Below are 13,340 nucleotides of genomic sequence, written 5' to 3'. Positions count from 1 at the left end.
TCTGTCACAGAACATGGTGCAGTGGCATACCAGTGCCTTAGCCACTTGAGCCACAGGCGCCGAGCCGCATCACAGTGTTAATGGAGGCTGTGCTCTCTGGGTGAGTAAGGACCTCACACACAATTGCTATTTTCTTCTGTTTTTGCTCTATCCGTATTTCTCAAGGTTTTACAGAGAGCAAATATTGTTTTGTCAGAAGAAAAAGAATTTTGTGCTTTAAGATAAAAACATACCACATTTGTTTATATTTAGATTTGAGGAATGATACATGGGCTATGACATTACGGCCCTGGGGCGGGCAGGGGAACTTGCTGCACAAAGGTCCCCACACAGAGGGAAGCAGGGAGCTTGATCAGCCACTGGGCCATTACATGGGCTATGACATTACGGCCCTCGGGTGGGCAGGGGAACTTGCTGCACAAAGGTCCCCACACAGAGGGAAGCGGCTGAGATTGATCAGCCACTGGTCCATTCATTTGAACATCTGTTAGACTCCTGCCATGAGCCAGTCACTGTGCAAGGTGCTGGGGCCATGTTCTCTGTCCTCACAGAGGTCGCCACCTAGTGGATTCTCTGATCCCAGGAGGTCAACCCTAAGTGAGCCTCAGGAGTCTCTTTATGAGAAGCAGGTGTGTGGTAAGGAAACTGGGAGCGTCCCAAGCCCCAGGATCAAGTTCTATCCTTCCCCTAAGTCACTGATTGTCTGAGCCTCCCTCGGTTTCCCATTTGTAAACTGCAAGCATAGAAAGGGCTGGGTCAGGTTAGCTTATTGGCCCCTTCTATAAAGAAGGGACATGAATGCTGTATCTTTAGATCATTTGCTTTTTCACCTAGGAATTTTTTTTTTTTTGAAACAGAGCCTCAAGCTTTCACCCTTGAGGTGAAAGCTCACAGTAGAGTGCTGTTGCATCACAGCTCACAGCAACCGCCAACTCCTGGGCTCAAGCGATTCTCCTGCCTCCACCTCCCAAGTAGCTGGGACCACAGCCACCCGCCACAACGTCCAGCTATTTTTTTTTTTTTTTTTTTTTGGTTGCAGCCGTCATTGTTGTTTGGTGGGCCTGGGCTGGATTCGAACCTGCCAGTTCAGGTGTATGTGGCTGGCGCCTTAGCCGCTTGAGCCACAGACGCTGAGCCCACCTAGGAATTTTTAATAAACAATAATCTCAGTTTGCTTTGCTTAGGCAATGCTTTTTAAAAGTCCTCTAGTTCTCTTTTGCTGTTCTCTTAATCTTGAAGGGACCAAAAGTCCCAGTGGTTTCCTGTGGTTGTCAAGATAAGCTTTAGAGCAGTTTTGCTCAACTATTTTTTGTCTCACAGCACACTTAAATTATGTTGATTAAAAAAAAGAGTAAAAAAAAAGAATATACTTACCATGCTTTGAACCTCTTTCAAAAATAATTTAATTCATAATTTCTTTAAAATTTCTTTCAAAACTAATTAATGATCTTTAAAAGTTTTTGTGGCATACCTAAGATTCTGTCACAGAACATGGTGCAGTGGCATACCAGTTGAAAATCACTGCTCTAGGGTTGGAAAGATTTGGTCTGAACCTCAGATTTGCTACTTTATAGCTCTGTGACCTTGACCAATAAATAATCCCCCCACCTCAGTTTCCCTTTCTGCAAGATGGGTTGAAAAAATAAGAGCCTCACCTGGTGGCCTGACAAGGCAACTAATGGAGCTGATGTACTCAGCCCCAGACAGTTACCATATGTTCTTCATAAACAGAAGCCAATAGTATGATTGGTGCCTGGGGAAGCAAAGCTGCTCCAGTAACATCTGGGCCAAGACATAACCCTCTTTCTTGCTAAAGGTAGGGTCAGGTCTTCAGACTTAACAGTGCCCTTCATACCTGTGACCTTGTTTGACCTGTCCCATTTTGAAGAGCAGAGACTGTTTTCATTTCACAAATGAAGGCACAGAGTCTTAAGATGTGTTAAGTAATGGCCCAGCATAACACAGTGAGTGGCAGGACTGGAATACAGACTCTTATTATGTTCTACCCAGACCCACCCTGCTTCCTCCAGCTGCTCTATGAGACCCCAGTCCCTCTGGTTACTGGGTATATCACTCAAATTAGAGTAAATTCCGAGACTTCTGCTGGGACTCCCGGGAAGAAGGAACTCTCCACTGTAGCTGCTAGCTAGTAGGACCGACAAGTGACCACAGAAGACAGCAGAGCCAAGGCAGGAGAGGGCCAAGAGTCAGAACAGCATTTAAGTCTTCGGACTCAGCTACATCCTCTACCTTTCTCCTTTTGTGTCATGCCAGCTTGTATTAGGGATGAGAGGGATTCCATCCCCTGGGCTTCAGAGGGGCACTTGTGGCCCTACCAGCACCTGCACAGACTGGACCCCATTCCATTGGTACCACACTATACCTCCATGGCCTTCTTCAACTGCTTGGCATCATAGTGGGCCGGTGACATCATGAGCCCCAGAATCAGCCTCGCCAGATCTCCAGAGAGCTCAGACTTCAGGTCAGCCATTAAGTCCTGCCAAGGGCAGAGCCAAGGTCATGCCAACATCAGCACTTGCCCACACATGATCCGGGGAAGGGAAGAGATATGGAATGAGGAAATGAGCTCTGAACCGGGGATCAGGAAAGCTTGTGTCTGTCTTTGTTGATGTTGGATTTATCATTTAGATAAAGCCAAAGTGGGGGGTAGGCAACCAGGAGGAAGACTGGAAAGGGAAGGGGAGGGTAGCACTGAAGGATATTGTTTCCATCTGGGGGAAACTCATCAGCCTAAGCCAGACGCCACCAAAGTGCAATAGTCACTAACACTTAGCATCCAGCCTTGAACCAGCACTCATGAAGCACTGCACAAAAACAACTGTTAGCCCCACATTGAGCCTCTGATGCCACCAAGCCAGCCCACACAGGTACTGCCCAACACGAGGAACTGGAGGAATGGAGGGCTCTGTCTGCCCAAACCCACACTGGAGACACTCTGAGATCATGTTGACAACGTGGGGTTCCACTGCCATGGGTCCCTGGTGCCCAACTGTGCAGAGCTGGCTGAACTCCGTCAGGGGAGGTACATGGATGCGGGGCCCTGGGCCCAAGGGGAAGGAGCCCTTACCCGGCCAAAGTGAGATTTGAAGGTCTGCCGGATCTGCTGCCGCTGGGCATTGCTGCGGCGTGTGATGATATCAATGATGGTACCTTCATCAGTTCCTGAGTCACCAGAGACACACACCTCAGAAGAAGGCCTATGGCTCAGCTTTGCCCATACCCACCCCCCACTGATATCTCCAGCAACTTCTAGCAGGGGGGATGCCTGGCAAGGCAGCCCTGTGCTCCTGAACCCCTGCAGGAACCTTCCATCTGGCTCAAACCACTAACACCCTCTTGATTCCTCACTGCCTTTCTTTCTGTCATGCCACTGCTTAGGAAAAAGGACACCTGGTGGGTGGAGGGTCCTGGGTTGGCAGTCAGGATCTCTGAGTTTTAGTCCTGGCTCTAGCACTGGCTGTCTGCCTTGGGCAAGTCCCTTTGCCTTTCTGGGACTCAGTTTCCACATCTGTAACACGAAGAGGCTAGACTAAGATTTCCTTCCAACCCTGACAATCTAAGCCCTGTTTGCTGGACCCCAAGTCCCTCTAACCACAGCACGCTGACTCTGGAAGGTGTTAGGATACCCCTTCCTGCCTCTCAGATTACTGCCATCAACTTCACACCTGGCATGGACTCTATCTTTCAAGGCATTTTTTTGTCTACCATCCTACAGCCCCTTGGGAGTTGCTGCTGGCCGGATAGGGAGAGAAAAGGCAATGGAAACCAAACCCTAGATTCCCTGATCCTGACTGGACTTTCCGAGCACAGGGTCAGTTGGTGCAGGATCAAGTCCTGTTCACTCTGTAAACCCTAGTTTGTGCCCTGCTCCCTTGCCTAGCCCACTGCCAAACATACCACACCCCCAGCCACAGAGCCCACCCCTGCCCCTTTTATGCCCCTTACCAAGTCCCTTCATAGCTTTCCGCAGCGCTTTGGCATCTGCATCAGGGTTGAAGTCATTGGCTGGGCGCACTGTTCCCTTCAGCTGCAAGAAGTAGAAAGAAACTCAGCAGGTGCCTGAAGGCCCCCCGGGGGCCAGACCAAGAGAGAACATGCGAGGGGTGGGGAGCTATCCCCACAAGCCCAAACCAAGCAGCTTGGGGGGACAAGGCAGAGGTGAAGCCACAGCAGACAGACCCTGCACCAGAGCTGAGAGACAGAGAGATTCAGGCCTGGGAGCAGGGCAGGTGCTGGTCAGGCGGAGAGTGGCCAGGCTCCTGCCTGCTGGGATTCAGTCATCTTAGCTCCCTGGGGCTTCTTATTCCTCCCCAGTCTTTCAGATTCACACCTGCCTCCAAGGACCCCTCTGCCTCTGCCTCTTAAAGAGTCACTCCCAGTAAACAGGGCCCAGATATGTCTGAAATACCAGAACAGAGTTTCCCAAACTTCAGTCACTCCTCAGTGACTTTCACAATGTTGTTCCAAATTTGCATACACCCCCTGCTATTTCCTAATACGTTTACCTCATTTAACTCCTTTTCTGTTCACTTAAATATATCCAATTTAAAGTGTATTTAAATACTCCTAAAGGGCACAGAATTTTGTCTGTTTTGTCCTTTGATATATCCCAACTGCCTATATCAGTGCCTCACGCAAAACAGGCACTCAAAAAATATTTGTTAAATGAATTAATGAAACTAATTTTATGTTCCCATCATAAATTAGGAAGTCAGTATCATATGTCATAAAAGATGAACTGTGAAATTAAGTGTAATAAAAACAAAACAAATGTGAAATATAATTAAATTTAACATGATGTCATTGCTTGCCAAAAACTCTGAACTTAAAGCCAGGAATCTCAGTGTAAATCAGGGGCCGGGTCGGTGGCTCACGCCTGTAATCTTAGCACTCTAGGAGGCTGAGGCGGGTGGATTGCCTGAGCTCACAGGTTTGAGACCAGCTTGAGCAAGAGCAAGACTCCATTTCTAAAAATGGCTGGTGGTGTGGCAGGAGCCTATAGTCCCAGCTACTCGGGAGGCTAAGGCAAGAGAATCATTTGAGCCCAAGAGTTTTAGGATGCTGTGAGCTGTGATGCCACAGAACTCTACCAAGGGCGACCAAGTCAGACTCTGTCTCAAAAAAAAAAAAAAAGAAAAGAGAAAGGAAAATCAGAGAACGTTGCAGAGAGGCAGCCCCAAACCAAGACTTTCTCTTTGATGTAATCAGAAAGGTTGATGAAACTGAAAAGAACCTTTCTCATTCACTATGTGAGGTTCAGAGTTATTTAACACCACGGAAGCCCACCCTACTCTGCCAATCAGTTTGTTTCTCACATCACTCAAGATCAACTGCAGTGATAGTTCTTGCCTTCCATTGATATTTTGGGAAATGCTGTCCTAGGACATCAGAGCTCAAAGGCCCATAGAGGTCCCTGAGATTGCAAAGTCCACCCCACCTCCTTTTAAAGATGGAGACATAGAGGCCCAGAGAGAGGTGGGGATGTGCCAGAGGTAGCACAGCAAGGAACAGGGAGAAGCTAAGGTTAGAATGGTTTGCCCAGGTACTTCTGTCCAACCTTTCATCCCTGTCCTTTGTGGACCCCAGTTCTGAGGAAGCTCAGGAGGACAACTGTGAATCATCCTGTGCAGCCAGGGGAACCTATTCAGTCTCAGCTTTCATGCCTCTGAAGTCCCACTGTTGGACCCAGTGTGGGGCAGGCCCCTCCCTGGAACCAGCCAGGTCTCCATTTCAGCAGGCCCGGTTAGTAGTCAGCAGGCCAGAACACTCCCCCGGCACCAGTAGGTAAGGAAAGATCCAGGTGCCCCCAGAGCATCACTCTGAGGGGAAAGGAAGCTTGGATGTGAGAGTCTGTGTCTCCGGTTAGCCACCAGGGGACACCTGGGTGCCAACTGGAGCAGCAGAAGGTGCGAGCAGAGGAGTACAAGCTTGTGGTCAAGAGGTCAAGCAGGAGGGGAGGGTCTGACCTCTACTCGCGACACTGCACTAAGCTCCCACATCTGATAGGCCACCTGCGCTGCCTCCGGGAAGAACTGGCCAGCAGCACTGGAATGGAGGGGTTAGGGACAGGATAGGAGGGCATGTCACTGTGGGCAAGACGCCACACGTGCAACACACCCCAACACACACAAGTGCCCTGACACACACCCCCTCACCACACACCCCAACACACATACAAACCTCACCACACACATACTCCAATACGCTGCCAACACACTCATGCACATACACCCCAATACACATTCACATACATAATATACCCCACCATACCCCAAAGCACATTCACATACATAATATACCCCACCACACACACACTCACACACTCAGACGCACTCTCACCACTTACACCCCAACACAGACTCTCACACCCACCCAACACATACACACACACCAATGTAAACACTCCAACACACATTCACACACACACACACACGCAAATACCCTACCTCACACTCTCACATACACCCAGCACACACACACCCTGCCTGTCACCCACAAATGGGTGGGGCGCCTGTGGCTCAGTGGGTAGGGCACCAGCCCCATATACTGTGGGTGGTGGATTTGAACCTGGCCCTGGGCAAACTGCAACAAAAAATAGCTGGGTGTTATGGCGGGCACCTGTGGTCCCAGCTACTCAGGAAGCGGAGGCAAAAGAATCGCTTAAGCCCAGGAGTTGGAGGTTGTTATAAGCTGTGATGCCACAGTAGTCTACTGAGGGTGACAACGTGAGACTCTGTCTCAAAAAAAAAAGCAAGCATATAGCCTCATTCATTCATCAGAGTCCTCCCTCCATTTCTGAGAACCTTCCACCTCTCTTGAGACCCCTGCAATGCTGGCTCCTCCCAGAAGTCTTCCTTGTCCAGGGCTCAACTGCGACAGGACTTCCCCCATCTTTTGACCTCTCCTTTCTTCCTTAGACTCTGAGAGACTTTCCTGGTCTCCCCTTTCAAATAGCCAGTGAGAGCAGGCTGGGGCACACCCTTCCCACATCTCCTCCTGCAAAGTGCCAGGTGCTCAGGAAATGTCTGCTGAACTGCACAGGCCCCTGTGGCCCTTTACCAAGGTTGGGCCAGAGGTCCTCATCTGGCTTCCATAACTGGATCCTGAGAAGCCGCAGAGAAGGGAAATCAGAGCACCTCTAATTCCCTTTCTAGGACGCAAACCTAGTCAAGTCATGGCCCCATTTAACATTCTGGGAAGGGGCCCCAGGCTCTGCCCACCTATCTGCCTCATCTCTCTCTGCTATATTTCACAAAGGTGTGCCCTTGGTCATATAACCAAACAAGTTTGTTCCTTCTCACTTCTAGAACTTTCTATAGATGATTTCTTCTACCTAAAAGCCCAGACCCTCTCCTCACCTGGCTCCTCCTCCTCATCTTCCTCCTTGGGCTGCGATCTCACATCTCCAAAGTGCCTCCCCCAGCCTGGGCCAGTGCACCTAGAAGTGCTTTCATATACACTTCTTTTTTTAAATTAAACCGTAGTTGTGTACATTAATGTAATTATGGGGTGCAATGTGATGGTTTTATATACAATTTGAAATACTTTCATCAAACTGGTTAACATAGTCTTCATTACATCATATATACTTCTTATGTGGCCCGACACTTCCACCCTGTACAGGACTGCCTGGCAAGCTGACCTTACACTGCTTCAGATGGTTCCCCCTCTGAAGGCACTTAATGCGAATATGCTGCTTAAATGAGTAGGCAGCAGGATTCCAATTTTCCCCACAGATAATGCAACTGAGAAACCTCTATGAAGTAGTAGCGCCCGGAACCTCATATTCTGATTCCACAACCCCAGGTTCATAAGAGCAAACATAGCTCCCTGACAGAGACCACACTCACGTTCAGACACACACAGACGCACAGATCCTCAGGCACAGCAGATATTGGCAAAGGCCGTGTTTCACCTGTGTGCTGCTCCTGGCTCAGAGGATTCCTAACTCATCCAATTCATCCATCGGGATGATAGCCAGGAGAGTCCCCACCTGCCACCCAAGGCCACTCCCTCCAGCCCAGGGCGGGAAGCTACTTACTCATCATCTCCACCACACAGCTTCAGCAAAGCCTTCTTGTACTCGCCAGAGGTGTCGTTCTGGGGTGAAAGAAGAAAATTTACCTCTTATCCTGTCCTGGGCTCCTTCCAAGACAATGAGGGAAGGATCTGTATGACCCCAAACAGGGGAGACTGAGTGAGCACTTATTCACAGCAGCCATGACCCTCCTCCTGTCTGGAGGTGGCTGAACCCTCTAACAGTGGTATGGTAGTAAATACTTAACAATTGGCTCCCTGGGGGGCAGGGAGAACAAAGCCAGCAAGCCCTGATTTGTAGCATTTGCCAAATTCTGCAATATAATAAACAGTTCCAACGATGAATAATTTCAGTGAATGCACAGCTGAGAAGAGGTGCTTGCTGTTCTCCCGAGCCAGAGTAAGATGTCCCCAGCACACCACTGCTGCGGGGCAGTCGCCAACCCTCCTAAGTGAAATATTCCATGAACAAATGCCCTGGGAAATGCCAAAACCCAAACAAATCCATATTGGATAGATGCACACACTGATACAGACGGCATATTCTATAGCCCTTCTCAAGCTTCATAATGGACTTTAAAATATTAAAGGCTATGAAAAGTTCCAAGGTAAAGAAACTAGTTTATCTTTGCTTATTCCAGTTGTTGCCAAGTTTACTTTCTCCTGGAATATTTTGCACATAATGCCTCCAAATATCCCTCTTTGGAAACATACTTTAGGGAATGTACTTGTATCTCTTTCCTGTCTCCCCCACACAGCACTATTCCATGCATCCCCCCAAAAGAAAAAAAAAAACAACTCTACATGTATTTTCTTGACAAAGCCTCATGGGCTGGATGCCCCAGAGTCACACCAGTCACCCGATGCAGGACCCTGTAGTCCCTCATTTGTATGATTCCATGGTCCCTCTTCTTCCACCCTTGGGACAGAGCCCTCATTCTTAGTTCCCCTTGTGCACCCTTCATGATCCAGCCCTGCCTTCCTCTTTAATCCTACCTCTCACAAGCACCGCCCTTTTATTGAATTTCCTTAAATTCCTCAAATGTGCTAAAGATGCGGGCTTCTGCAATTTCTAAGAGATTCTCAGCTTTCCTCCTGCAGTGTTCCCCAAGCCCCATGTCTGGGTAGAAAGCTCTCTGTCCCTCTTTTGTCCCCACAAGCTCTCTGACCTTGATCATGCTGTAGAGAGACTTCTCATACTTGGTCCGGAAGATCTCACGGATGTCAAGCATGTCCAGCTCGCTCCGGGAGACCATGATGCGGATCAGGGTGTTGTCCCGAGTCCCCAGGCCCTGGAAGACAAACAACTTTGAGAAACAGGGGCTTGAGAGGAGGTTGGAGTGCTGACAGCCCCGGCTCAGTTGGAAACACTATTTTCATAATAAAAAGTTAAAATTAAGAACAGAGAAAGCAGACCCTGCCAGTCCCTCTGAAGCTCTTCATGTACCCCTCTTGCTTTTACAAACACCCACTTCTCTCTTCACGATCATTTCCCTCCTTGATTCCCTTATAATTTCACCTTCTAACTCTAAGCCCGCAGTTCTCAACCTGTGTGTCGCGACCCACAGGAACTGTATTAAAGACTCCCAACGTTAGGAAGGTTGAGAACCACTGCTCTAAGCAAAACATTTAGATTTGTATGCTTTGATGGACATTGACTTGCTTCTAGTTTTTTTCCTAATATAGGCAATACTGTCCTAAGCATTCTTATTGTGTGCCTACAGGCAAACTTCTCTCTAGGGCTGAGCTGCCCACCTCACCATGGCACACCGGTGGACAGAGAATGGCCATCAGTCCATTTTGCCCTTTTGGGTTGGCCAGCAGGGCCATAAAGCCCTGAGCTCCTGGGTCTTGGGCCTTTGGCCACAAACGATTGCATTCATTTATTTCCATGTGCTATGGAAATATCCTCAGTTTCTCTGTGTGTCATATGTGTAAAAACCTAGGGAGCACTAACCTTATAACATGCCCAGAGTGGAGTTGCTGGGTCATAAGGTGAGCATTATGAGTCTTAAGCAGGCAATGCGTTTTCCAAAGTGGTCTTACCTATGTGCACTGTATATGAACATGCTGGTTAATTACTATGTTTTAAAAGCTGGGTTGCCATCCCATCTGGCTGGCTAGATCGGGTGCAGGCTGCCACTGCACCCTCTAATTGAACAGGAGGTAAGGACAGGTATATAGGGGGAAGGGCACATAACCAGGAAGCAGCCGGGCTCTGGAGATCACCTGGAACAGGGCACCATCCCCAGGGTCAGTCCTGTGGCCAGTGGACTTTGAGGGCCTGCCAAAGATTCCCCACAGTCCTATGTGGGGGGGCAGAGACCCAAGTGTATTCACATGCTCCCCCCCCCACCAAGTGCATTCACATGAACCTCACCACACACCTTCATGGCCTTGAAGAGCCTTTCAGCAAAATACTCTGAGGTGCTCCGGATGCATTTCACTGTGAAGAGGGAGGAAGAGGTAGATTTATTCTGGCTGCCTCAGAAGGGGGATGGATGGCTGGGCCCCTTCTTTGCTTCTACTCCTTGGGGACCACGTAGCTCAAACACAGGAAGAACCCTGGCTCCTGATGGCCTACAGCCCCAGAGCTCCCCAGGCGAGCTACCCACTTTTACCCTAATTCAAGGGACAAAGAAACCAGGAGATAAGCCTGTTAAAATCTGAGTAGTCTATCTCAAAGACCCTTATCTTTCGTGTCCTTTCTGGTTTCATAGGGAACTAGTCCACATTGAGGGTAAAGTTTGGGCTGGCAGCAGAAATGCTGTTTCTTTAGATCTATTACACCAGAAGAGAACTGGCATCTGAATCACTTTGGGTGCCACTGAAATAGGGTTGGCAGGAGAGGCTCTCAGCAGGAAGATGAGGTGCTACAGCTCTTCCCCAAGAAACACACACACAAAACACACAAACCCTGGCTCACACAAACCAAATCTTAGAATGTCAGACTTGCAAGGGGCTCTGAGTCTGGCAGTCTATCCTTCCTGCTCCCTGGTAAACACATGAGGAAACTGGGGCCCCAAGAATAAGTGACTTGCTCTAAGTCAAGAGCAAATTTTGGAGAAACCCTGGGTTTGAACCTTGACTCCATCATTGATTAATTAGCTCCTGGCATCCTCATGTTGAGAGTACCCCCATCTCATTATAAAACTACCCCTCAAGGCCAGGCATGGTGGCTCATGCCTATAATCCTAGCACTCCAGGAGGCCAAGACAGGAGGATAGTTTGAGACTAGCTTGAGTAAGAGGGAGACCCCAAATCTACAGGAAAATAGAAAAAGTAATTGGATGTGGTGGTACACATCTGTAGTCCCAGCTACTCAGGAGGCTGAGGCAGGAGGATTGCTTGGACCCAGGAGTTTGAGGTTGCAGTGAGCTATGATGATGCTACTGCACTTTACCCAGAGCAGTAGAGTGAGACCTTGTCTTAAAAACAAACAAACAAACAAAAAAAAACACAAAACTACCCCTTAGTAAGTGATCAGCCTCAGTAATGGGCTTGTCAAATGGAGATAATGGCAGTGGCTACTCTTGAGTCAGAGTCTCAATCTGTCACCTTGGGGTTGAGTGCTGTGGTGTCATCATAGTTCACAGCAACCTCAAAATCATGGCTTCAAGTGATCCTCCTATCTCAACGTCCTAAGTAGCTGTGACTACAGGTGCGTGCCACAATGCTCAGTTAGTTTCTCTATTTTTTTTTTTTTTGAGACAGAGTCTCACTATGTTGCACAGTAGAGTGCTGTGATGTCACAGTTCACAGCAACCTCAAACTCTTGGGCTCAAGAGATTCTCTTGCCTCAGACTCCCAAGTACCTGGGACTATAGGCACCCGCCACAATGCATGGTTATTTTTTGGTTGCAGCTGTCACTGTTGTTTGGCAGGCCCGGGCTAGATTTGAACCTGCCAGTTCACGTATATGTGGCTGGCGCCTTAGATGCTTGAGCCACAGGTGCCGAGCTATAGTTTTTTAATTTTTATTAGAGTTGGAGTTTCAGTTTTGCTCAGGCTGGTCTCAAATTCCTGAGCTTAAGTAATCTGCTTGCCTTGGCTTCCCAGAGTATACTAGGATTATAGGCGTGAGCCATGGTGCTGGGCCTCACTCCTGGGTTTTCTTTTTTTTTTTTTGAGACAGAGTCTCAAGCTGTCATCCTGGGTAGAGTGCCGTGGCATCACAGGTCACAGCAACCTCCAATTCTTGGGCTTAAGCGATTCTCTTGCCTCAGCCTCCCAAGTAGCTGGGTCTACAGGCACCCGCCATAATGCTGGACTATTTTTTGGTTGTATAGTTGTCATTGTTGTTTGGCAGGCCCAGGCTGGATTTGAACCTGCCAGCTCCAGTGTATGTGGTTGGCTCCCTATCTGCTTGAGCTACAGGTGTTGAGCCCTGGGTTTTCATTAAACATTAAGTATAGTGCTTGGCACTTAGTAGATACTCCCCAAAAGTCCACTATATTATCATGGTGCTTTCTACCCCAAGTTCAGTGCTCTTCCTGTCCCTCCCACAGTGGAGAAGGGAGAGGGAGGAATTAGTACCTGAGACTCAACTCCCTCGCCTTCCCTGGCCTCAGCCATGCTGCCTGGGCTAGACTCTTAGAAGCCAAGGCCCATGAGGTTTTCTCTTTCCCAGCTGCATGCCATACAAATTCCCCTTTTCCCTTCTTAGCCCCTTATTTCTGGGCCAGTGTCCCTTGATGCCCCTGGGAATGCAATGTCAGGACATACCCACAGCCAGCATTAGCTTCTCAAAGTCCCCGGACAGCTCGCCTCGGATACTGGCTTCGATCGGCTTTCCCGTCTTCTTCAGGTACTCATCAAACACTGAGACAGAGAGACAGGAATGTCTGAGAGTGTCCCTGTAGCACTAAGAAGAAACAGAGCCTTCAAAAGCAGAGGGTGCAGTGGCCAGGTCTAACATGAAACTAACGCTGGTGCCTTGGTGGAGGTGGCCGGGTGGTCAGCACATACCGTGCAAACTTCATACGTTGGTGAGTGAGAGAGTCCCTCACTCTCTAACATGAAGACAGTACTGACTTACATGGAACAGCTGAGCATCCTGTTAATGACTTTGGTAAGGGACTACACAAAACACTGTCTAATAAAATCAGGATTAGTCTTTGAGTTGGGGATGAAGTAGCTATTATGTTCCATTAGTAGTAAAAAAAGAAAAGGAAAAAAGAAAGGAATTCTTTTTTTTTTTTTTGAGACAGAGCCTCAAGCTGTCACCCTGGGCAGAGTGCCGTGGCATTACAGCTCACAGCAACCTCCAACTCCTGGGCTCA

At 48.6% G+C, this 13,340-nt stretch overlaps 1 protein-coding gene across 3 annotated transcripts in view; it reads right to left on the bottom strand.

Annotated features, from left to right (window-relative positions):
• Positions 1–13,340, bottom strand: part of ANXA6 (annexin A6) — a 57,486-nt gene that overhangs the window by 19,411 nt on the left and 24,735 nt on the right. For all 3 annotated transcript variants that reach the window (XM_003782029.3, XM_012808389.2, XM_023515453.1), the window contains exons 10-17: positions 12,784–12,879; positions 10,446–10,504; positions 9,228–9,350; positions 8,063–8,121; positions 5,988–6,066; positions 3,967–4,048; positions 3,089–3,183; positions 2,384–2,497 (exon numbers count right to left, since the gene is read on the bottom strand). In XM_003782029.3, the coding sequence (XP_003782077.1) occupies positions 2,384–2,497; positions 3,089–3,183; positions 3,967–4,048; positions 5,988–6,066; positions 8,063–8,121; positions 9,228–9,350; positions 10,446–10,504; positions 12,784–12,879 (707 nt within the window). The remainder of the gene's footprint in view (positions 1–2,383; positions 2,498–3,088; positions 3,184–3,966; positions 4,049–5,987; positions 6,067–8,062; positions 8,122–9,227; positions 9,351–10,445; positions 10,505–12,783; positions 12,880–13,340) is intronic.

The sequence above is a fragment of the Otolemur garnettii genome, unplaced genomic scaffold, assembly GCF_000181295.1.
Source record: "Otolemur garnettii isolate 467f Iridium unplaced genomic scaffold, OtoGar3 scaffold00003, whole genome shotgun sequence".
In the NCBI taxonomy this organism is placed as follows: domain Eukaryota; kingdom Metazoa; phylum Chordata; class Mammalia; order Primates; family Galagidae; genus Otolemur; species Otolemur garnettii.
Note: the sequence above shows the minus strand (reverse complement) of the source record. Positions and strands in the feature narration are given on the sequence as shown.